We start from the raw sequence: 20,676 nt of genomic DNA on the forward strand, positions 1-20,676 counted from the left end.
AAGCGGGAGAGAAAAAAATGCTGGAACAAAAAAAAGAAACCTCTTCTGCTGTTCCCAGGGATTTTCAAGTTTTTTAAATATAGACAATCCTGTCTGGGAATTTCCACCGGGGGAGGGCTAATGGAAAACTGGGGTCTTTTTTTATTTTTTTCTTCACGTAGGGGTAGAAAATAGCCCTCGGAACCACGTCGAGGGGTCTTGGGTCAGAAGAACGTGAGCGCGGCCCGGATTCTGTTGGCGGTGCATTAAAGAGGATGGGGCTCTCGGCGGTGCAGGCCTGCAGACGTGCGGGCCAGGTGTCAGGGAGATGTTTGTGTCCTGATGAACGCACCGCTTCCTGTAGTGCACTGAACCCTGGGAAGGCACGGGGCCGGGTCAGAGCGATGGAGAAGGCCGGCGAGACAGGAAGTCAAGAAACCAAAAGCAGTTCTTCAGGGGTGCCTTTGATCCACTGGGTTTTGGGGCGTCTCGTCTGTGAGGGTCCATAGGAGTGTGCTCATGCACGGCATTTGATTCTTCATTTAGGTCCACTACCGAACTATGTACATGCTCTCTGCCATCAAATCGAGCGTGGAGAGACTATAAAAACTCAAAACTCTGTCTCTTTTGTATCTTTCAGTTGGACCCCCAGACAGTGCAGTCAAAGAACTGGCACATGGACGTCATAGAGATGAATGGGGTAAGAGAACACAAAAATCACTGGATTCCCTTCAGATTCCATTCATGGAAGTTACAAGCGGTTACTATCTTGTTATGGTGTGCTGGGCAGTGCTCCATTATCTTGAAGAGGTTGGCCAGCTCTGTAATTGCAGACCAGCTAGTGTTTCCAAACAGCTGCATGACACATCCACAGCAACAACACCATAACCATTCACACTTCTGGACATTAGAGGAGAACAGTCCTCGGGGGCTAACATTGTGCTGTTCCAGCTGCACTAAATCTGACAACATGTTGCTCAAGCTGCGTGTTGACTGTGACTCGTCGCTCCTCAGATCAAAGTGGAGTTCTCCATGAAGTTCACCAGCCGCGACCTGAGCCTGAAGAGAACGCCCTCCAAAAAGCAGAGCGGGGTGTTTGGAGTCAAAATCAGCGTGGTGACAAAGTAAGCCTGCCCCCAAAACTCCCCACTGTCAAGTCAGACCGCTCACCGTGGACACAGTTCTGGGTGATGAATGGACAGGACCGACAGTCTTCATGAGTGTTTCCTCTGCCCTCCCTGTGTCCCCCCCCCCTGTCCCCCTCCCCCCTGTCCCCCCCTCTCCCTTCCGCCGGCAGGCGCGAGCGCTCCAAGGTGCCTTACATCGTCCGCCAGTGCATTGAGGAGGTGGAGAAGAGGGGGATCGACGAGGTGGGGATCTACCGCATCTCGGGGGTGGCCACCGACATCCAGGCCCTCAAGGCTGCGTTCGACACCAGTAAGGGACAGAGAGCACCACCCCCAGAACCACACCCGCGTATTACAACACACACTCAAAACCTCACATGAGCTATTCCTCCCTATTTGAACTGGCCTCGATTTCCATCTTGTGTGTGTGTGTGTGTGTGTGTGTGTGTGTGTGTGTGGGGGGGGGGGGGGCGCAGTGTGTGGGAAAGGGCAGTGCTGGATGGTTGTGGAGCTGCAGCTGTCAGCTGTCTGCACTCGGAGTCTCCAAACACAGCCACCCACCGCCCCTCCCCAACCAAGGCCCGCCCAACTCCCTAAGATCACCCTGCATTCATGTCTCACTGAGATCCCTGGCTGTTCTCTGGGTTCAACAACACAGTTCTGTCATCTCTGCAGCCAGAAGGCTCAGGGAATGCTGCGGTTGTCGTTCCTATGTTGTCGATGTTCTCTGAAGCATATGTTTGTTTTCTTTTTTGTTTTTCCTTCCCACCACACTCTCCCTCTCCAAATCACTTTTTTTGCTCACTTACTCTCTCTCTCTCTCTCTCTCTCTCTCTCTCTCTCTCTCTCTCTCTCTCTCTCTCTCTCTCTCTCTCTCTCTCTCTCTCTCTCTCTCTTCCCCCCCCCCCCCCAGATACCAAAGACATCCTGGTGATGTTAAGTGACATGGACATCAACGCCATCGCAGGGACTCTGAAGCTCTACTTCCGGGAGCTTCCAGAGCCCCTGCTCACAGACCGTCTGTACCCAGCCTTCATGGAGGGAATAGGTAGGACCTCCACCTCCTCCGCCCAGGCACCAACTCTGGAACTTCTAGAATCAAGACCAGATGTGGGATTGCGTCGTTCTAGAAGGGATTAAGATGGTTCATATTATGTTTTTGCTTTCTTCTTCTGTTCTCTGCTCTCTCTCTCTCTCTCTTTCTCTCTCTCTCTCTCTCTCTCTCTCTCTCTCTCTCTCTCTCTCTCTCTCTCTCTCTCTCTCTTTCTCTCTCTCTTTCTCTCTCTCTCTCTCTCTCTCTCTCTATATGTCTCTCTCTTTCTGTCTCTCTATATGTCTTTCTCTTTCTGTCTCTCTCTCTATGTCTCTCTGTCTCCCTCTCCAGCTCTGTCTGACCCTGCAGCCAAGGAGAACTGTATGATGCACCTGCTGCGGTCTCTCCCTGACCCCAACCTCATCACCTTCCTCAGCCTGCTGGAGCATCTCAAGAGGTACACACACACACACACACACGCAAACCACCACCAAAGTGTCAAACTCTGGACACTCAGCCGTACACTAAATGGTTCTGAGTAGGGTACAGTTGAGCTGTCGACCAGGGTCGCGTTTGCGTGCGAGAAGTTCCAAAAAAAACGTCCTCTTACACTACGGTCTGGAGGAGCTCACGTTACGCTCCGCTGCCGCCACCAGTGGCAGGCCCAGTAGGAGAGGGGAGGAGGAGGAGGTGCGGGGGGGGGGGGGGGGGGGGCAGAGGGAAAGGACATCAGGGGGCTGAGGTCTCCAGGGCTCTGCTAGCGTTTAGCAACCAGCGCTAACCGGTCCAGCGGTCTGGACTGGTCTGGGCCTGAGTTTCAGGTCAGCCCCCTGTGGTTAGACTGTAAGTTAGGGAGCCAGACTTGGACTCATTCAGGAACACGGCAATCAAATATTTCCACCGCCTTGTTTTGAGTTGCGACGGTGGTCGAGGGCCAAACCGTGTGCCCGGTTTGGACCAGACAGTGTAGAAAGCACACCGCAGGACGTCACGCGGGTCGCCCGTAAAAGTGCCTCCAGACCGAGGGGCACGGTCGAGGTCGGTCTGGCCTGAGTGGAACCACTGACCAGGCCCAGCCTGACAGTCCTGTCAGCCACGTCTGGGCATCTGTCAGCAGCACCAGTGTTTCTGGTCTGACCGCACTCTATTTACATCTGCAATCAAAAATGAAGAGAAAAAAACGACAGTCCCCTCCAGGCTTTTAAAAGATCTCATTTGGCATGGTTCCCTCTCCCCCCTCAGGATCCGTGGGAGAGTCAAGCGAATGACTCTCCAAACGATCCGAGTTTGAGTTTACAGTAGACCAGATGTGTCTACACCAGTCACTCATCGCCCTGCTCCTACTCCTCCGGAGGAGAGGTCTGTTCATCCTCGCGGTGAGAGCGGATTGATAGGAGAGGAAGTGCGGGGATATACGCTTCATCGCCACAAAGTCACATGATCGGGAGGCGAGCCATCCGAGGCTGGCAGGGCTGGGTGTAAGACTGCCCCCTGCTGCTCCGTGGGAGCCTTGTTGCTCTCCTGCTTCTTAGCACCCACGCTGAAGACACCTGCTGGTCAATTGGGGGAGTTACGGTCATGGCACAAATGCTTGGACTGAATGGATTGTGACAGCTACAGTCAAAGGTTGCTACTTTATCTTGTCAGCGTTAGCGATCCCTCGAAAACACAATGCTCTTAGATTGTGTGTGAGTGAAAGACATATGTGCGGGAGTGGATGTGTGTGTGTGTGTATGTGTGTGTTACTGGTTTTGCGTGAGTGGCTGATGGTGAGTGTGTGTTTCAGACTTATTGTGTGTTTCTAACTGGTTGTGTGTGTGCTGCTGTTGCAGGGTGGCTGAGAAGGAGCCCGTCAACAAGATGTCCCTCCACAACCTGGGCACGGTGTTCGGCCCCACCCTGCTCAGGCCCTCCGAGTCCGAGATCTCCAAGGCACACATCACCACCGCCTCCGACATCTGGTCACATGACGTCATGGCACAGGTCAGTGTGTGTGTTTGTTTGTTTTTTCGTGTGTGTGTGTGTGTGCTGCTGATACTCCCACGTAGCCATTTGACCCCAATCAGAGAAGCTGTGGTCTCCCAGCTGTATTTATACTGTTGGGAACCCCTCTCCTGGATCTCTGCCAGATGTGGAGTGATAAACAGCTTCCCGTGCACCAGTGAGCTACTCTGGACCACATAAACAATCACTTCTATCAATCACCAGGAACGCCCAGCTGAATGTCATAGGTCTCCATTACTGGAGAGAGACAGGGAGATGTTTGTTAGTGCGGTCGGTTGGCCCTGTGACTTCCTTCCATATTGTGTCTACTGGGGAGTGTTTTGGAGTGGCTCTTCCAGCCTTCTCCTGAGTGTGTGTGTTGTGGCCTGGTGATGGTGTGTGTGTGTTGTGGTCTGGTGATGGTTTGTGTGTGTGCTCATCTGTGTGTGTGTGTGTGTGTGTGTCTCTCAGGTGCAGGTGCTGCTGTACTACCTGCAGCACCCTCCTATCTCCTTCGCTGAGCTGAAGAGGAACACACTCTACTTTTCCACTGACGTTTAAACCCATATGGGGGGGGGGGGGGGGGGGGAGACAGACGGACTCGACACACACCACCCCCGGACGCCCTCCAGCTCCTTTTAACTGTACAGACCCCCCACCCTCCTTCACGCCTCCTCCTTCCAGTTTAACAGGGAAACTGAGAGACACATCGGGGGGGTGGATACACACATCCCCTCCCCCTCCCCCCCCCCTCCCCCCCCCCCCTCCCCCCCAGCTCTTACAGTCACGTCTTGTATCCTGTTTTTATGGGTGGAGAGCTCCACCCAGATCCACCCTCCATCCTGGAGGAGAGAAGCTCCACCCTCCATCCTTCTGGAGGAGAGAAGCTCCACCCTCCATCCTTCTGGAGGAGAGAAGCTCCACCCTCCATCCTTCTGGAGGAGAGAAGCTCCACCCTCCATCCCTCCAGCCAGTGAGCCCAGGCCTGCTCCGTTATTCCACTCTCGTCTCCCTCTCTGTTCAGAGGCATTCCAGAAATATGGCATTTACATATTTTATAAATATCATTTGTTTAGTAGTTTTGTTTGTTTTGATTTTGTTTGTTTTTTCTTCCCCTCTGGCTTTGTGCATGTGACCGAGGAGGGCTATGTGTGAGTATGTCTTAACATCGCCAGAGCAGATGTGTGTGTGTGTGTTGATGAAGGTGATGGAAGACACCAGTAAGCCATCGCATTTCTCTGTGTGCTCGAAAGCACAGCCCTCCCCTCTGTAAGTCTTGGCCAAAATTTGCCCTATTTATTATAAATATATATATTACGTGTGCCTGTACAGTCCAGTACAACTAGGGAATTGCTCCAAGGAGTCAGTCATTTGAAGTTTTCAGGTAGTGATGTTTTTTAGCCTCATTTTCTCATTCACGGCCAAGCTGTACTGAAACGATCACGGGAACAAACTAAAAAAAAGTATGAATTCTAACAGTTGATTCTGTAGTGTTTGAGATGAGGGTTGTGTAAAAATTCAACTAATGATGGAACATTTGCTTTTTTTTCTTGTCATTCCATTGCAAGCCGGTTCCGAGTGTCTTAGGACACCAGTATATTCTATGGGATGATTTGTGTAGTTGCCCTCATTGCATGTTCAACTTGTCAATCAGGTCAGGCTGGGTAACACAAAGGTAGGTTGTCACTGCTGGTTTTCTGCTGGACCATCAATCTCCCATTAGTGCTGTACAAAGCCAACCTTTCTGCTATCAAGCCTGCTACATATCTTAAATACGCACTGTTAGATGAGTACTATTTGATATTTTTAATATAAGATGAAAAGAAAATCAAAAAATGTTGTATTTTACTTCCTTTGAGAAGAACTTGAGTATACTGTATTAACAAGGGTAAATGTACATGTGAACTTTTTTTCTTTTTAGTAAAATAAATAAAAGTGTACTGAAATATTGCTCTCGTCATTTTTCATTACAATAATCTTTGTGTTAAGCTGTTTAACTGGTAGCAACAGTTTATAGTAAAGATTTCATTTTATTATTACACTTTGTCAATTTACCTCATACAGTCATTCACAACAACAACAAACAATTTTACGGTATGTAGACTGAAGACAACTATATATGTTTATTAATAAACAGCACATTGATTTATCTTTAGACTTGAGTTCCTTTCAGAATAAATATTCTCTGGTGAACATACAATTGTTTATTACTATAGAATTTAGGGGAACATGAATACTGTACTGTAACATGTTTTAATGTTGTACAATAAACAGGTGTCTGTTGGGCAACAGTTTTAAGGAAATGTATAGCCTACTGTATATGCACCACCATATTTGATCAGTAGATACTACTTTTGTGTTTAGCAGACCTTGGTTGACTGGCAATTTCTTGCATGACTATCAAGAAATAGGTAGAGAACCCAGCATGGCATATAATGGGTGAACAAGCCCACCCATTATGACACTCACTCAGTAGGTGAGCGCTGGACAAACTAAACATGACAATAGCCAATTGGCCAGAGTTGACCATTTCCAAGTGTAGGTGGACCTGCGGATTAGACAGTCCAACATGGCAATGTCCATAAGCTTGTGTTTCCATGAGGTACTGTCATCTGGTTGGAGAGTTTGGTGAGTCCTCAGACATAGTCCCCAGAGGTCAGGTGGTCTCCGAGAGGTTCATCTAAGATAATACTCGATTGCAGCAGAAAAGGCCGCAAAGCCTCCACATCCTAGCACCCCTGCCTTCAAACCCGCTGGAAAACAGAGAGAAAAGACAGATGACATCTCTAGTTAGTTCCAAGAGTCTGTCATAGGTATGAAACTCTGGCGAGGTTCTCAAGCCGCTTTGCATGTCAGGCAATAATGACAATGAAAGCTATGTACAACCTACCTCGGGATCCAATCAATCCACCAGTCACACAGCCACTGTACACTGCATTCTTCCAGTCTGTTTTACCCCTGTGCTGAAAATGTCAAAACAACACAATGATTTTGAGAATATGCCTTGGGTATTGAACAGCAAGACAACATCCCGCCACAAGAGGGCAGTACAAGACTATAATCGGCACTGATCACAGCCCAGCGTTGACCCTCACCTGTCTTCATGAGCATCTTATTGCCATTAAGGCTACCAATTAGGAATGACTTATGTAGGCCTAATACATTGTGTGGAAGGAGCTGCCTGTTGCTTACATTAAGATACCAATTAGATGAATAATGTACAAAATGGGACAGACTGATGCAATATGTCAGAGGGATGTATTATAGCAACCTACTGATTCGATGATGCACTCTGTACAGGAGAACATGGCGCCAATAACCGCAAAGTTCTTGGCATATGACATCCCCCTCTGGCCCATGTCTTTGAGGACCTCTCGTGCTGAGGGGGTTTTCATTGGGTCTTTGGGATCAAACCCCACGTTGGTGTCTATGCCTGCAGTGAAAACACCGAAAGCTCCTCCAAGGACAAAGCCTGTTAAGGATACACAAATGAGAAACATGTTGTTGTAAGTTGTTAGAAAGGAGGAATGTACAAACAGTCGATATCAAGTGTAGGGACGTCTACTACACCACCACCACCCTCTCCGGCCTCTCACAGATACATGGACAGACCCTGGCCTGACACAAAACGGTTGAACTAACGTGACATACATTACTCTGGTTGGTGATTTGCATAAAGCATGATTCAGACATGCCTTTAGGTCATTGCCTATGTATAGTTGTGTTTGCAAGCCATCCTGTAAGGTTGTTTTTACCTCCAACACACGCCAGGACTGCCTTGAAAGCACAGCTCTCCATTCCCCGTTGTATCATCTTTTCCTCATCGGATTTGAACGGGGTTGGAAGTCCTCCCATAACAGTAGGGTTTAGGTCCTTGATTTGCCTTTTTTCCCCGATTAAGTGTTCCAGAAGCATACTGTATTGGAACTGCTCACTATCGGCACTCGGATCAGCCGGGGCTGAGCCTTGAGCGCCTGGAACAGGAGCACTTCCACCATCCACGGTCGTCGCCATGATGTGCAATGACAGCGTGAGTTGAGTAAATGCCACAAATACAAAGAACCGCAGATTCAACATATCCAGAAGGTGCCGATAAATTAAATAAATGTTGATCAGTTGAAGATGAATATTTTATATATAGCCTATACACATATATATTTTGCCTTTTATTACTTTGAGTTACTTCGTATTGCAATAGAGTTTATTACTCTTTCGCTGATTCGACACGACTCGATTCTGCAGACGACCTTCAATATGATTGTAGACGTCAAATCACAGTTGTTTCATATTTAAATTGGAAATACGTTGCGTGTACTTAAAAATACTGGAATTCTTGTATTAACAAATATGGTGGAACAACTTTATAAAACAGTGAAATGTGGATGTGAAAAAGCAGTGAGGAAGATGGTTTTTCACTGAACCTATTGAAAAACGTTAGCACATATTCTTGTAATTTTGTAAAAATGTAATAATACATTAAAATAAACTTATTAAGTAAGAAAACGGTGTTGATGCATAAACCTACATCTCCCAGAGTGCTTTATAAACACTGCACCAAACTCGCTCGCACCACCTACTGGAACAGTTCTGTCCACGCGCGAACATCATCACATCAACAGCAGCGCAACGCAACGTTACAGGTGAGATGAGTAACAAATATTTTCTTGCTCTTCTGCATTGCTACCCAGCCGTACACACCGACACTATATAGATAACAAACGATGTCCGTAAACGTTTTTCATTCGAACCATTTGGCAGTCGATTTATGTCGAGTTTTGTGAGGTTGACAGCAAATGACGACCAGATGCCCGTTGACAGTTATTGTAACCTACAGTACTTTTGACAGCTAGCTAGCTGACTTTTAGTTTTCATGGTTGTCATGACTGTCATTGATACACTGCTTAGAAAAAGCTATTGGTTATTTAGGTGAACCATTCCTTCAGTGTCTTTAATGTCACTTCACGTATCAGTAAGAACGCTGCCGTATTCTAGTATTCGTACAGTAGACTTGAGTGACTTCAAGTCAAAACGCTTATGTTACACCACCGGCTGTATGCAGTCTCACAGCCATGACAGATTCTCATGATTAAATGATGAACGGTATTAGCTCATGCCACTGCCAGGTGTCTCCGTGTGTGAAGTACGCAGGACCGTTTTTTTACATTGTAAAATATATCACTGTGATTTTTTACGCAAGCTACATTTGACTAGTACTTGTCACGTCAGTTTTTTCAGTTAAAAGTAACTCAAGAAATATATGCTGTGACAGTGGACAACAGGTGCCGTAATCAAAGGCTTAAAGTTGTATTGTACCTTCATTGCATCACTAGACTGAGCATCCTGTTTCCATAATAATTGCATACTTCAGATAAGATGGTCAGATGGTACTTGGCATGATTGGTACTTTGTGTGGATTGCGGCATTCATTTCACACGATCTACCATCCAGTTGTTCTCATTAGCGCTTCTTGGTGTGGCAGTCAGCTTTGTTGTGTTTAGGCTAGTCATCATTATACGTTGTTATTTATTTAACAGATCCTTAAGTGCTTCATTATGGCAGTCAATGGGACACAGAGCTACTGTGTGCTCTTCCACATCTCCTCTATTACTTGGGTCCGCCCATAAAGTACACAGTCAGAGGATTCAGGAACGGTCAAATGAGCGCTTGAAAATGATGCTTAAACTCATAAGCAGCTGCTATTTTTGGTCTTCCTTTACAGTGTGCAATTGTTTCATGTCAGGGTGACTGAAGGGAATGAATGTTCTGAGGCTGCCTTCCCCCAAACATATTTTCGAAGTCAGACCATATTTATCATGCCCTTTTTTTGTGTTTTCAGAAGAAGGAGGAAAAAAGGGACAAAGCGACAAAGGCCAAATAAGGTGAGGGCATATTAGTTTCACTTGTCTGAAGGAAACAAAAAAAGGTCCACAAATCCCGTCGTCCACTCTTACACTCTCAGTTTCCTTTGATGGCGCTGTAGAAGGAGAACCAAGAGAGCCAATAAAAAAGCACAAACTCCTTTCCCAGACAGTGAACGTTATATGTAGGTAATTACACCCCTTGTTTTGCTCATGACCAACCACCCAAGAAATGGAAATAGCTAGAACTCTGTCTTTGGCAGAGGACAGAACACCCTGTCCTAGACAGAGCAGGCCCCTTGGTCGTTGTGGCAGTCTCGATCAGCTGTCGAATCGGACAAACTGCCGCTGAGGTAGTGGACTAACACGACATACTCACTACCTCCAAAACATTACACAGTCCCAACTTCCTCTCCCACACAGCCGAATCTGCTATATCGTTCTACTTTCATTTCCTCCCTCGATGTTGTGATGAGTTGTGCCGTAGTGACGAGAGAAGCGAAATAGCTGTGCCTTTCTTCTGCTGTTCCAGATTATTAGGAGAGAGAGAGAGAGAGAGGTCACCTCAAACCATGTGATTGACAATCAAGCCAGTGTCGTATCTAGTGGAACCATTCATCCCTGAGCATTCGGTCCTTTTAACAGCCCAGCTTACGGTCATTGGCAAAGGGGAGGACAACCCCCCGCTAGCTTGGCTCGTTGGGATCCAGGAGTCACCTACCTACGTGTCCTCACTGCGTGTCACAGCAGGGCCAAGGGTAGTAAATCTGCTTCCCAGTCACATCTTCATCACGGCCATGGTGTGCTGCGCTCCACTGCTGGGCTCATTACGGGCTCCTCTCTCTCTCTCTCTCTCTCTCTCTCTCTCTCTCTGGAGGGCTGGAGCTGCTATTAATAGCCTGGCCTCTGGTGAGCTGCCAGAGAGAGGTCCAGTTGTGGCGGTGGGGGGTGCTATGGGGGGGGTACGGGGTAATCTGAGTACGTGAGGGCTAAAGTGTCCTGTTCACCTGAGTCAAGGCTCACAATGAGCTGTGTGTCTGGAGGGGGGGGGGGGGGTCATTGAGGGTAGCAAGTGGCCTTGATTCAAAGGCACTTTCAAGGTTCTCCCTCAGTGCTGCACCACAAAGATAGAATGCAGGATGTACTTATATGACTGATGTTCTGGTTAAGGTGTGTTTCATCACCATCCAGCATTCTATGATTACCTGCTGACCCGCTTCATATTGGAGTATGATAAAGAAATGATGGTGACACAGCCGTTGGAGAACGTCCTCATCTAGCTGCAGTCAGCAGAGAGAGACCGATTCGACAGTGATGTCACATGACACAGGCAGATTACAGTACAACACTGCAATGCTATACAGCTCTAGCACACAACAGGGGGTTCAGGGTACAATACAGTCCTGTTTGCTGGGTTTCTTGTTTCAGGCTTGGTCCCTCAAGCCTGAATAATGGCAATTCCCTGCTTTTGTTGGTATACAAAGACAAGCACCATGTTGGATATGCTACGCATGGTGCAGATTACTTGACAGTGTAAAATTGGGAAACCCAGAGATGATTATTTCACCGCTGTGCGGTTTATGATATGGTGCCAGAGAGAGAGAGAGGGCGAGAGGGAGGGAAAAGGGGAGAGAGACAGATAGACAGAGAGGCAGAGAGGCAGAGAGGCAGAGAGGCAGAGAGACAGAGAGTTGTTGGATGAGGGCCCAGTCATTGGGGGTAGCCCTGGCTGATAGCTACAGTACCTGATCCTCTATAGCCCCCCTGTGTCTCCCCTGGACGACTACACCGGGATATCCTGTGTAAAAAAGTTTCCATAACTCGTATCCTCATGACAGTTAGACGTCTACTGGATGGTTCTGCTTGTCCATGCTTTTGTCTGTCCAATTGGTTCTCCATTAAGTGGTAATTAACCACTCCAGGGGCAATTATTCCACGCTGTCTGTTCTGGAAGGGTACCCTGCTGTTTGTAATGAGAGTGGCGCTCTTTATCCTCATCACGAGGAGTTTAAGGAAATTGCTATCATCATCCTTCCCCTCCTCCCCCTCTGTACATGCACTGACACCAGTGAAAACACTCAAGACACATGTACGCACGCACACACGCACGCACGCACAAACACAGGACCGTTTGAAAGGAACAAGCGCCGAGTTATCTTTGCCCAGGGGGCTAGGCCTGGTCGGCATACCGTGGGGTGGACTGGCACGTCTTTCATTGCAGAGATAAGACCAGCTGGGCAGCGGGGAGTTAGGGACGGGCGCCGGCTTGGCACCCGTTCAGTCGCTGCGAGGGAACAGTCGAAGCTCTCACGTTGAGCTCGACGAGCCCTTGTGTGTTTGCAGGTCGCAGGTCGCATTACAGTCAGGAAGTGTAAACAAGGGTGAGGAAGGACAGCCCGTCACTGGAGTCTGCCCCTCACGGTCTCTCACCACGTTTTGACGTGGATGGACAGGTAGGCTCGATGATATGAGTTATGTTTAACGTGCTAACTGTCTGTTTGGAAAATGTTCTCCGTCTGTAGATCTTGAGCATAGCCGACAATCTCATGAAGACAGGTTTGCCTTGAAGACTGCTTCAGGGCCCAGGCTTTTTGCCATGGGGTCTGTTTTGGTAGACGGTGGCGGAATGTACAGGAAACGACATGCATACTTGTCCTGAAGAATGATAATCGGCATCACTAACTGGGAGGAATGCTACCTCCTTTCATCGTTCATCTGGCCCAAGTTATTCAGTCAGATACTTCCACGTCCTCCCAGTGAAATGCCGTCCGCCTTTTTTGCTGTGTTGCAAATCCACGGAGGTTTTGATCTCATTTGCAATGTATGTAAGACATTGCTCAAGGTGAAAAATCAATGTCTGATATCGGATACGGGTGTGGAAAGCACGTTGGATGAGCTTATGGATTTCTCGGATGTTTGGGTTTGGGAGTGCCATCGAATGTTTGTTCACAGCAGCTGACAGAGAGAGCGAGAGCTAGTATTATTCCGTTCCTCATGCGACTGATACTGAAAACACCCACGTCTAACATCAACCAACTGGCTCCCATGTCACACAGAGGAACACGCCTTCTGAGTTGGACAATATTTGCGTGGGCCTCGTATTCCGTCTCCTGCCACACAGCAGGTTGCTATTAGCGACTTCCTGGAGTTGCAGGGCTGTGCTGGCTGTGCGCTACAGCTCCTTGAGAGGTGGCGCTGGTTTCTATGGCTTCTGCCTCCCACTCACCAGGCAAGAGGAGCTTGCTGAGCTAGGGAGAGGAGAGAGGAGAAAATACAGGCCAAAGTGGTGGAGAGACCGTTGGCTCTGACAGAACAGGAAGTTTGGCCCTTGGGGAGCGCGGCTCTGAGAAAGAGATGAAACATCAAATATACATGAGGTTCTCATCTCCTGCTCTAGCCTGGATAGTGAATTCAGACCAACGATGTTGAATTTGGATGACATTCAGGCCGTGGGTGGCTAGGTTTTCTCAGACGTGACCGAATTACATTAGGTGTTCTCTCCCTGCGGTGATGGAAAGGGCTATCTCTCACGTTGATGCACAGACAGCCAGCTCAGATGCAGGGAGATACTCGTCAACTCAGCAATTTCTCCCCATATCGTTCCATTCCTCTCATCTCTTTTTAATCTGAAAAAAATGCCGATTAAAGCTTAAACAACTTTCTTCCGCCTGCAGACCCCCCTCCATATTCCTTTGCGGCAGGGTGGTGCTTCATCGATCTGCATGTATCATCTACAGTGCACAGGCTTAGTTGTAACTGTACTTGCTCTTTCGGTTGGAGCAGACCGTGAGTGCACCAGTTTGACATGGTGTGGCCTGTGTATTGGTTTTAGCCTTTATCGGAGAATAAAGAAGGTCTTGCTCCTTCAAAAGCCCTCATGACTGACTCCTCTGGGCTTGTTCTGTTCCTGTTCCTTCATGTGACAGTCTCCCTCAACTCAGCCCTTCAGTAGACGGCTCTGTTTCAGAAGGAAACACACACGGCGTAGCTTTAGTCTAACGATTGATATCTGATATTTAGTCTGATAGTCTGGTATGTGATACGGTGATATTGTTTGAAAGCACTATAATCAATATCTCTCACTCAGGGAGGGATACGGGCTGGACCACAAGGGAACTGCCCCTGGGGGTGACCCTTGATACCACTGCTTTTACTAAATAGGAATCCATGTTAAACTCTGTTCCCAATCCCCCTGGGTAAAGGGGGGCGTAGGGAGAGAGCAGAGACTGGCTCACAGCATGACTCGTGCTACACACTTCCTGATTCCCTCAGAGACCGTCTGAAGCCCAGGACTTTGCACACTGGCTAACCCTTCCAGGTGCTCCACAGATGCTCAAGAGCTGCTTACGTGGACCCATACACACTCACACACACGTGCACACACACACACGTGCACACACACACACACACACAGACTGTAAGCCTAATGAAAGTCTTATGCACATAAAGTGCTGCTTCTGACAGGAATTTGATATAACTCTAGTGTGGTCTGATGTGGCCCTCTGACTGGCTAGTGTCCAGATGTTTTTTTCTGATGCTCACTGTGTTTGTGGTGATGTCTCAGCAGTCCACACACACACACACCCACACCCACACACACCCACACTGGTACATTGCTCAGCTGAGGGCTAGCCCTGGCTGTAGTGAGAGAATCCGCTGTGGGGATGCAGGTTAGCTTTTAGTGTTACATTTATGGAATGCAACACTGAAGGCTCTGACAGAGCCTCAAGTGCTTCCATGGAGTGTTTATCTCAGGAGCTGATGGGGTTTTTCCTGTGTGGGAGCCAGTCTGACTCTGGGCCTCTTTACCACACAATCAATAGGAATCTATTACGCTTCAGTCCTCCTCACCGCCTTTGTTTGGCGGACAAGTCCACGATGACGACAGCGACTCGGGTCCCCTCCCTCTGTTGTGTAGCATTGTGTCGTTTGATTATTTAATCTTTGGAGGATCCGGATCTGGCCACGTACTGTCCATTCATTGCTGTCCTCAGGAGTTGCCCTTGCCTGGTGAACAGGTAACCGTACCGGTTTTCATACCAGTCACGTTTGTCTTCTGATCTAAAGAATGTCCTCCATCTTTTGTTTCAAAACGATTGTGTTGCTCAGGAGTGACAAATAGAGGCTCACAGCAACAGTGGTGCTTCCGTCTCCAGTAGAGTACGATTGGCCGTATTTCTCTCTGTTAGACGTGTGGAGAATCTGAGTCAGTGTTTATTTTATTTTTTTATTTGTTTTCGTCTGGAGAGATGGAGAGAAAAAGAGAGTGGAGGAGTGAGGCTGAATGCAGCGTGGGGAAGCGTGCGGGGTCGCAGAGACGCCCGTCTGTATCGGAGGCTCCGTCTGACTGCCTCTCGTGTTTCTATCTCTAAGGAGTGAGCTATCGAGCGGATCCACTCCACACAGGCCGGCGCTGTCACGTATCCCTCTGAGACAGGTGGCCTCTTCGGGAACAAAGCGGCCGCCGGCCCCACATCCACGCCTCCTCCTTGCATTATTCATTCCTCCAGCCCGAGCACTCTCACACTTCCCGGCCATTTACGTGTCCAGTTTGTGTTGATGGGTACATGTCGGTGTAAACCTTCACACTCGGAAGTTCACATTCACCTACATCGACATGCTGATCCGATAAGGGTTGAAGCTAGCCGTTCTTGACAGTGACACGCTAGGGCGCTGGTGTTCCTGCGGTAACGTTATCGGTGGAATGGAGCCCGACTGATGCTAGGCCTGGCTACGTCCCCAATGAATTCAGCAGAGGCTTTGCTGTCAGTCTGTTCTCGCTGGCTGGAAAAAATCGTGACAATGACATTGAAAGGGCTGGACAGGACTGATATTGTTTTGCTCAAACGGCCGTTGTTCAACTCTCCTCAGAGTGTTGTTGGTGAAAAGGCTCTGGTGAAGCGGAAGGCAGGCCGTTCGGCCCTAATCGGGCTCCACATCTCTATGTGGGGTGTCAAACAGGATGTGGTGCCTGTAAAGCATTCAGAGACATTTCTCAGCCCTTCGCAGAGCCTTGGAAACAGACTTTTGTATGGTGCAGGGGTGTGGTCGGTCAGAGTTCCCCTCGCACCACACACCACAAACCAAAGCCTGTTTCACCCTGAACCAGAAAACAGCGTTCTCCCACTACCCACACGCTCCTCTGGCTCTGGCATGTCGGAGGCTGACGGATCCAAATTAGAACAGTTGGAAAATGTATAAAATGTAGACCCCAGCCACAGCACTGCGCCTCTGCTCGTTGTAGAGGCCCGGAGACAAAGACCAACTTTGTTTTAGCGCTTCTATGTTGGTTCAGGAGACTGATGGTCCGACTGCCCTCCTACAACTTGGAATTCATAATCTTTATTGAGGTTGCAGCCTACAGTGTATTATTGTGAATAACCGCACATACATACATATAAATAGGTCTGAAGTGAAGCAGTGAGCTCTCTAAACTACTGTAATGCCGGTGTACAATAGAGTAATTGTGTCATCTTGCCCTCAGCTACACAGTCATGATTCAAGGTAAATCAAATGACAAGCCAGTGGCATAGGGGGAAAGAGGGAAGACTCATGATGCAGATGCAACTGTGAAACAAATAGCTCGAAAACATTTCCCAAGATGGAAAGTACATTTCATAAAACACAGCTCTTCTCATTCTCTTACCATCCAGGCGACTGCACTTGAGGTGAGGGGGGGGGGGGGAGAGAGAGGGAAAAACAGAGTGGAGAAGGAACTTCCTCGTGGCTAGACTCTCTCCTCTCACCACTGAGTGTGTGTGTGTGTGTGAGAGAGAGAGAGAGAGAGAGAGAGAGAGAGAGAGAGAGAGAGAGAGAGAGAGAGAGAGAGAGAGAGAGAGAGAGAGAGAGAGAGAGAGAGAGAGAGAGAGAGAGAGAGAGAGAGAGAGAGAGAGAGAGAGAGAGAGAGAGAGAGAGAGAGAGAGACATCCGCTGTGTAGAGCACTAGTCGAGGCAGCTGCTACTACTGATCGTTGCTCTATCTCTCCCCCTCTCTCTCTCTCCTCCTCTCTCTCTCTCTCCCCCTCTCTCTCTCTCTCTCGCTCCTCTCTTGCATTCTCAGAAAGGCAGTGCTGAGGAAGGCTACCGCAACTCTTCAACCTTAGTCCCAGCATACTCAAGTAGGATTCTCCTGTGTGTGTGTGTGTGTGTGTGTGTGTGTGTTTTAGTGTGTGAGTGTGTGGATCACTCAGAGCAGTGGCAGGCACTGAAACTCAGACTGGGACCAAGTCACATGATTCCTAAACACCTGTGAGGATACTCAAGACCAGTTTTTTTTTTTTGGTGCTGTTTTTTCTTTCACTGTAAGTACTCCTTTTACAAGACTAGCCTTCCTACACTCTCCTGCTCTGATATCTCTCCTCCAGTGATTTCGACCTGTGTTTCAGTCTCAGTCCGACCTGACAGAGGCATGCCCTCGAGTCTCTGACGACAAGCGTCGGTGTTCGAACGCTCTCTGTGAGTATCTAACTTGAGACGTGGACCATGTGGGCTGGCTGGCCTCGTCTCTGGCCCATCTGTTCTAACAGACCGCTGTTTGACAACGTCACAGGCCGTGTTTGTCCTTAGTGGAGTAGAGCAGTTCCTCTCTCAGTGTGTAGGCCGAGGGGTTATTTAAAGCCTGTGGGACCCAGGCCAGCGCCCCCGGGGCTGGGCCAGGCCACGCGGGACACTCGAGAGGATGTGATGAAGCGGCGTGATATTCAACCCCAACATCCTCCCTCTCCGCTCTCCAGACAGCTGCCAAACGGGGGCCGGGGCAGGAGGAGAGAGGACACCCAGTTCTGCCTCTCCTCTGGAGGGAGGAAGGGATGCTCGATGAATGACATGTCAGACGTTAGCTTCTCACTTTGAACACGCGATGGTGATAGCAGGTTTGACAGCAGGAGCATGGCTACAGTGTGGGGTCTGCAGGCAGCATCGGTGAGCCCGCGTCGCTCTCACGTGCTTCAGTCTGTGGGGTCTCAGCTGGCACCTCCCCGGCGGGGGGGGTTCCTGCGCGCTCGGAGGAGAGCGAGCCACATGCAGCCGCATGTGGCAGCTTCAGTCATGTCCCTGACGGGAGCGGGCGGAAGTTGGGGCGAGCGAGCTCATCAGGTGGTGGGGGGGAGGGGGGCCGGCGGGGGGGTTGTCTGAGAGAGGCCTGTCAGTCGTGGTTAATGGCTGGTCTGAGAGAGACTCTGATGAGAGAGGCTCTCTGCCGTCGGTGATGCTCTTATGTGGAGAAAGAGAGATGTCCATGTCACTTAACATAACCAGGATGTCTTTGGTATGGGGGGGGGGGGGGAAGAGAGACAGAGAGAGAGAGACAGAGAGACAGAGAGAGAGAGACAGAGAGAGAGAGAGACAGAGAGAGACAGAGAGAGAGAGGTGTCCCTGCCACGCTCTGCTGATGATGATGGGAGCCCGCCATATCCCCATCTGCTCCCTCAGCTACACACACACAAGCACTATGCCTGGTTACATTTTAACTATCCAACCCATTGCCTGCCCCCTGTGTTAACCTAGCTTCAGTGTGATGTCAGATAGTTCCTTTATTAGTGTTCACTGCAGTCTATCAGTTAGCCAGGGTGTTGTGTATGCGGGGTTGCTGGGTAGCTACAGTGTGTGTTGCGTATGGGATCCAGTAGGCCTGCAGGTTTTAGCATGACTGAAACTGTCCGTCTGTTTTCTGTCATACAAAGCAGATGAGTGAATTTACATCTCAATCTCAGAGGGATAACAAATGTTCGTTGCGAGCAGTCCTTATCAGTCTCCTGCAGCCTCGCTCCCATGTCTAATGGCAAACAGTTTGAGGGTTTCTCTTGTAAGGGAAGCCCTAACATTCATTTTTTCGGCTGCCCAAAGAATGTAATTCAGGACGTGAGCAACCCAACAGTTAGGGCTGTGGCTCTGTGGGACTGAAGCTAGGAATCAGATACTTTTTCCTTTGAACATAATGTAGACAAAAAGTCCATATATAGCTTGCCCACAATCCATTTGGGCTGGAACCCATGATCCCCCAGAGGGGTTTGTTTTAGTTGGTATTGTTTTCAACTGAAGTAAAAAAGAGCTGTAAAAACCACGCGTTCATCATTGCCATCAGGATTTCCATTTATTCATAAAGCCTGGGCTTGTGACTGCTAGGCTGCTAGAAATGCAGGGATTCGACATTCGAGCTATTTTTCACTTTCTCTCTCTGACTCTCTCTCTCTCTCTCTCTCTCTCTCTCTCTCTCTCTCTCTCTCTCTCTGAGACATTTGGGTTTCTAATTAGGTCATGGTAGTGTATGTGGGACACAGTCCTGACTCTTGAAGAACTGCCCTTCTCCCTACAGCAGATCTTTAAGAGGTCGTCTTTACATAACCACGTTCGGGCGAGGACCACCGACTCGCGAAGGTGAACCGGACGACTCTAGTTTGTCTTCTGCAGTGCAGAGTCAGAGCCAGACAGTTCAGCGCACAGGCTGCCATAGCGCTTCAGCAGAATATAGGCTGTGTGCAGTGAGTCACTCAGTGGCCTTTCTGTCAGGTCTGTCTTGGAAAGAACTAGAACCGAGGTTAAATGGAGACACTGCGTCAGTTCCCCACCCTCTTCCTCAATGTCTGTCATTTCACAACTCGACGCGGCTATTTCACAATGAGCAGTACCTCGTGGTACGTCCGGACTCGGGTGTAAAGCTGCTCTTGGTCCTCCAGTGTCGGGCCCCTTGGCTGTGGTACTAGAGCTGTCTGGCAGACTGGGCCAGGCAAGATGGATGGCATTCACACAATCTCGCCATGAGAGGAAGGGCCTCGCATCATATGACACACACACACACACACACACACACAGGGATACACAAGCACACTTACAGTACACAAACACACACAAATACTGACCCCCCCCCACCAGCACACACACTCACTCACACACACACACACACCCAAACAGAGTTCACTCTGTGCTCTCCAATCAGATAAGGCCGTAAGGACCCGCGAGGTTTCTCTAATTACAGTCCAGTGTAAAACGTAGCACTGGGAGCCCTGTGAGACTGCTTCTCTAATCCCTGTTCTCCTCTCTGTCCCCCCCACACATCCCTTGTGGTGTGGGGGGTCTGAGCTGTCAGGACCTGCCTGGTCGTCGGTCTACCAACGCTGGACCAGGTCGTCAACCGGAAACCAGCCTCCATGACGGTCAACAGCGAGTTTCCAGGTCCCATCCAACGTCTATAAAGCCGAACAATGGATTTTTGGTGTTTTAAAACCCATTGACACTGTATGACTATGTTTAGCTTGTGTTCTGCTCCTCTCTCTTGCCAACCGTCTCTGGAGGAGGGGATCCCTCTCTGAATTGCTCCTCCCAAGGTTTCTTCCATTTTTTCTCCCGTTGGGAGTTTTTCTGGGAGTTTTTCCTTGTCTTCCTTGAGGGTTTAGGTTGGTTGAGGGGCAGTTCTATGGGCGTATGTGAAGCCCTCTGTGACATGCTTGCGTGTAAAAAGGGCTATACAAATAAATTTGATTTGATTTGATTTGCTTCAGGATGTTCTGTTCTGCAGCCTCCGATCCTGGGAGTGTGTTAGAGGTGGCTGGCGTTGGTCGCGAGCCAGCCTTGTTGAACTCATGCTTACTGTCTGTCATTGCTCTCCTGGAGGTGAAGCAGTAGGCTATACATACTAGGCCTGCTTCTGCAGAGCCTTGTCAATCTGCTCGAAGGTACCTGCTGTGTGTATGAGAGATGG

At 49.0% G+C, this 20,676-nt stretch overlaps 3 protein-coding genes across 11 annotated transcripts in view; 2 read left to right on the forward strand and 1 right to left on the reverse strand.

Moving 5' to 3' along the window:
* The window catches only part of abr (ABR activator of RhoGEF and GTPase), a 95,395-nt gene extending 90,539 nt beyond the window's left edge, over positions 1 to 4,856 (forward strand). For all 3 annotated transcript variants that reach the window (XM_084697816.1, XM_084697817.1, XM_084697819.1), the window contains 7 exons: positions 620 to 679; positions 994 to 1,103; positions 1,277 to 1,416; positions 2,020 to 2,154; positions 2,491 to 2,596; positions 3,972 to 4,122; positions 4,594 to 4,856. In XM_084697816.1, coding sequence (XP_084553942.1) covers positions 620 to 679; positions 994 to 1,103; positions 1,277 to 1,416; positions 2,020 to 2,154; positions 2,491 to 2,596; positions 3,972 to 4,122; positions 4,594 to 4,683 — 792 coding nt within the window. In that variant the 3' untranslated portion in view covers positions 4,684 to 4,856. The remainder of the gene's footprint in view (positions 1 to 619; positions 680 to 993; positions 1,104 to 1,276; positions 1,417 to 2,019; positions 2,155 to 2,490; positions 2,597 to 3,971; positions 4,123 to 4,593) is intronic.
* Positions 4,857 to 6,132: 1,276 nt separating this feature from the next.
* On the reverse strand, positions 6,133 to 8,162 carry timm22 (translocase of inner mitochondrial membrane 22 homolog (yeast)). The gene is made up of 4 exons (XM_084698951.1): positions 7,878 to 8,162; positions 7,398 to 7,594; positions 7,013 to 7,085; positions 6,133 to 6,875 (listed from the first exon to the last, which is right to left on the reverse strand). The coding sequence occupies exons 1-4, from the start codon at positions 8,134 to 8,136 to the stop codon at positions 6,799 to 6,801; spliced, it is 606 nt and encodes a 201-aa protein (XP_084555077.1). The 5' UTR covers positions 8,137 to 8,162; the 3' UTR covers positions 6,133 to 6,798.
* Positions 8,163 to 8,706: 544 nt separating this feature from the next.
* specc1 (sperm antigen with calponin homology and coiled-coil domains 1) overlaps positions 8,707 to 20,676 on the forward strand; it is a 60,092-nt gene continuing 48,122 nt past the window's right edge. For 3 of the 7 annotated variants that reach the window (XR_014755120.1, XM_084697732.1, XM_084697737.1), the window contains exons 1-3: positions 8,707 to 8,762; positions 9,959 to 10,001; positions 17,041 to 17,098. The gene's annotated coding sequence lies outside the window, so the exon portion shown is untranslated. Of the gene's footprint in view, positions 8,763 to 9,958; positions 10,002 to 12,368; positions 12,434 to 17,040; positions 17,099 to 17,120; positions 17,282 to 20,676 lie in introns of those variants that run through there. The other 4 variants (XM_084697733.1, XM_084697735.1, XM_084697736.1 and 1 more) reach the window with 4 other exon arrangements.

This window comes from Hypomesus nipponensis, chromosome 5 (assembly GCF_054491055.1).
Source record: "Hypomesus nipponensis isolate SF chromosome 5, ASM5449105v1, whole genome shotgun sequence".
NCBI classification, from domain to species: Eukaryota; Metazoa; Chordata; class Actinopteri; order Osmeriformes; family Osmeridae; genus Hypomesus; species Hypomesus nipponensis.